General features: G+C 35.3%; 1 protein-coding gene across 2 annotated transcripts; it reads left to right on the plus strand.

Annotated features, from left to right (window-relative positions):
• LOC109330289 lies at positions 2,181–3,718 on the plus strand. Of its 2 annotated transcripts, XM_019564433.1 has the most exons (2): positions 2,181–3,003; positions 3,052–3,718. In XM_019564433.1, the coding sequence occupies exons 1-2, from the start codon at positions 2,212–2,214 to the stop codon at positions 3,376–3,378; spliced, it is 1,119 nt and encodes a 372-aa protein (XP_019419978.1). In that variant the 5' UTR covers positions 2,181–2,211; the 3' UTR covers positions 3,379–3,718. The 2 variants fall into 2 exon arrangements, with proteins under 2 accessions (XP_019419978.1, XP_019419976.1); XM_019564431.1 differs by having other exon boundaries at positions 2,182–3,718.

Raw genomic sequence — 3,939 nt, forward strand, 5'->3', positions numbered from 1 at the left:
GCAATTGGGGATAGTATTATCTTAATATAGATGAAGGAGACGTTAACAAATTCTGTAATCCATAATTAACTTCCGAATGTAGATCTCTAATTTTAAGACCAACATATTATGAAATTGGACATAAAAAGGGTTTTATAAACTTTGTCCCATAAAATGTGGCGACGTCTCCAAATAATTTCAAAGAGAGTGAAATACTTGAAGTCTTATCTCATTCATTAGTAATACCAATATAAAATTTATACGATATATAAAAGTACTCTAAGTGCTTTCAAAATCACCATTCCTTATCTTTGAATTAAGCAACTAGAACATGCTTTGAAAAGTTCATTTTGAGGGAAAAAGGAGAAAGTTGTAAACAATAGGAATGTATTTAGTTAATCATGTATATTACTTTACATAGCATGAAAATAATGAGTAAATATGATTTAAATACATACAAGATAGAAGATAGTTGGAATATTTATGATTAGCTTTTTCAACTAAATGTATCTCTGGTTGCAATAGGATGTGATAGGTTTTCATAATCACTTCTTTGAGTAAATAGGTTTTCATGATTAGTTGTTTCATTAACATTGGATACCTAAATGCAATAAAAGAAAACCATACACAAAATAAATTTTAGTCGGCCTTTATAAGGTCATTTGATTCATATCGACCTCACCTAATAGGATTAAGAATTGAGAGAAAAGATAAACCACTGCGTGTAAACGAACTAATTTGACTTGCATCATTTGACTCATACACATTGGGGTGAGATATTTCTTCATCATTTGTAACTTCTTCAGACTCTAAGGAAGTCGATACTAGCATCAACACTCGCCATATTTGTTGCTCTATCTACACCTTGTCCTTTGTTAGTTCTATAGAACATATTTTACTATAGAGCTTCTTATTTATCAACTTTGGAATCGTCATTAGACATAGTCGAAACATCATTATATTTGGTAGCAACATTTTCACTAAAATACCATATTGGTGAATACAACTTCAAATGTCTATCAATTTCTTATGAATCTTTACTCATTAATCTCAATAACACAAAATATAAAATTAAATATTGATATGTCCATCCCCACATATAATCTCACATTAAACAACTAAAAATAGCCATAGAGAATAAGATATTTAGAAATTACATACTTATGAAATCTCATTTTATCTTGTAATGTGATCGTAGTATTGTGGTTGTGGTGACTGTCACAATCACATCACATCGCAATTGTCGTGTGATATTGAGTCATAATGATATGCTCGTATTGGTTCATAAAGCAACTATATCAGACAACATAAACTCATATTGTATTCAAAATTATTTTTTAGTCGCAAAATAATTCATATCACAACAGTGTAATCTACATCACAACGACTGCAATCACAATAACTATAATCATGATCGAAATTGAAATAAAATATTATGATGATAACTGCAATATTAAAATATAGTACTTTATGAATGTCCAATTGTGAGGCATCGTTGTGTTATAGCACATCCTTCACTTCTCACAAGGAACTGTAGAAAGGTGTTTGTACTTTGTACAACAAGCAGGTTCTGGGCTACTTTAGAAAGTTGCAAACACTAGTTGTTTTTCTCAACCCCATAAGGCCTATCATAATTTGGAACCTAAGAAAGTGTGAACTGAATATCAGAGATTTACCATGTATTAAGAAATTGAAAGGTTAAAAACAACAAAAACCTGGTCAGGATATAACATTAAAGAAGGAAACTGGATCAGTGTTTTATTGAAAACATCTCATTATGATATCAGTATCAGATAATGATTTACACAAAAGTATAGTGCCTGAAACAAACTCTTTTTGTATTCCACATTTATCCTTCGAGTGGGAACATCCACATATATGTGTGACTAACTCTTATAGCAGATATTTTTTCTATCACGAGACTCGAACATGATACTACTTGAACTGACACCCTGAAACAAACTGATATGAAAGGCTAATATCGAATTTGATTAAAGCTAATAAAATTCTTACCAAAGTTCATAAAATTATGTCAATCCCAATAAAAAAAGATAAAAAACATGAGAAGGGTATTGAATTTGAAGAACTAAGTCATTGATTTAGTCCAATAAGAACATTGTATGGTATCAAAATGGAATCTTTTTTCTCACAATAGAGTAATAAATTTGTAACATCTTTACCCATTGATAAAAGCACACACCTTTGTTCTTTTTTTTTCTCTCTCTCTCTTTCATGGATTTAGATATTCAGAATTCTTCTTCTTCTTCTTCTTCCACAATGCATAGTTGGTGGGAACAAATCTCAAAAGCACGTTCTCGCATTCACTCTCTCATCAATCTTCTCCCTTCTTCTTCTTCTTCTGAATCCCTTCTCTCTCTTGCTGATTCTGATCGACCCGCTCTCTCTCTCCTATCTTCCCCCACCGCATACTCCTCCATCTCCTCCGCCCTCTCCGCCCCTTCCTCCGGCTCCGGTTCTGACCCTCTCTGCCACTGGCTTTACGATACTTTTCTCTCCGATGACCCACACCTCCGTCTTCTCCTCCTCTCTTATCTTCCTCTCATTTCTGGCTTATACCTTTCTCGTGTTCATCATAGTTCCATTTCTATAACTCCACCTTCACTTGCTGGTTTTGAAGCTGTTCTTCTCGCTCTATATTCTTCTGAAGTCAAATCTCGTTCTGGGAAACCTTTACTTTTTACTCTACCTGATCTATCACAACCTTCTATTTATCATGCTCCTATTAACAAACCCTTTTCTTCAAAACCCTCTGTTTCTATTGTGTCTCCTTCACTGGAGCCACAAGTTGCTGTGAAATCAACTAAGCGTGCTTCAATTGTTGGTGTTGCTTTTGATTTGTTCTATAAGCATATTTCCCAGATGCCAAGTTGGTCAAAGATTGAATTTTGTCAATTTGCAAGTGGTTGGGCTGGTCAGGATTGTTCCTGTAATGATCAATTTGATGAAATTCATGTCAATGGTTTCGGGGTTGGGGCTTCGGAGTCGAATGAGATTCAGGATTTTGTTCAAGATATGGGGAATTTGGAGATTGAGGAATTTGATAAGGTTAAGGTTGAGGTTGAGGTTTCCAAAGGGGGTAGGATTCCTTTGCCATGGGAGATTCTTCAGCCTGTGTTGAGAATCCTAGGGCACTGTTTGTTGGGTCCTTTGAATTCGCAGGATGTGAAGGACGCTGCTTCTGTCGCGGTTAGGCGTTTGTATGCGAGGGCGTCTCATGATTTGGTGCCACAGGGGATTCTTGCCACCAGGAGTCTCATTCAGCTTGATAGGAGGGCGCGACAGGCTGTTAAGTCGGCGGCGGCTGCTGTGAATGCTTCATCCAATGTCAATACTCCTACTAAAGTCAAGAAGCCTGAGGTTCTTTTGGTTTCCAAGTGATTGCTGAAGAGATGATTCAGATTTGCCTGTGAGTGTCAAGATATATCGGTACTAGTTCATGAGTAATATGTGTAGTTTAATACAGTAAGCAGGATTCGGTTTGTATCATAGAGTCTTCTAAATCTCATATTTTCCCCTACTGGTTTAGTAGTTTATATAGTTAGCTAGCTATATTTGAGCTTTGTTCTTGCTACAATGTGCTTTGCTTGTGTGTGCGCGTGACCCCTTTGCTTGGTTGTAATGCTTTGTGCAATTTCTATGTGGTGCATTGCTTTTGTTTTGAGTTATTGTTTTACTCTCTAAAGATTGAAGGAATTGACTAAGGTGTTCTTTTGATTCATAACTTGTTTGCAGTCCATTTGCACTAGCTTTTATGTGTTCTGCTCTCTTTTTTGTGTGATGTTAATAACCTGTTCACAACTCAGAATTTTCATTTTTGAGTATGCCGAATATTCAGCGAATGCTATATTTATTATTATTGCATATCCATGCTGAAAATGTTTGCAGCAAATCTATTTATAGTATAGTTTGTATTGAAGGGAAGGGTGGGATTGCTCCTCT

This window comes from Lupinus angustifolius, chromosome LG16, assembly GCF_001865875.1.
Source record: "Lupinus angustifolius cultivar Tanjil chromosome LG16, LupAngTanjil_v1.0, whole genome shotgun sequence".
In the NCBI taxonomy this organism is placed as follows: Eukaryota; Viridiplantae; Streptophyta; class Magnoliopsida; order Fabales; family Fabaceae; genus Lupinus; species Lupinus angustifolius.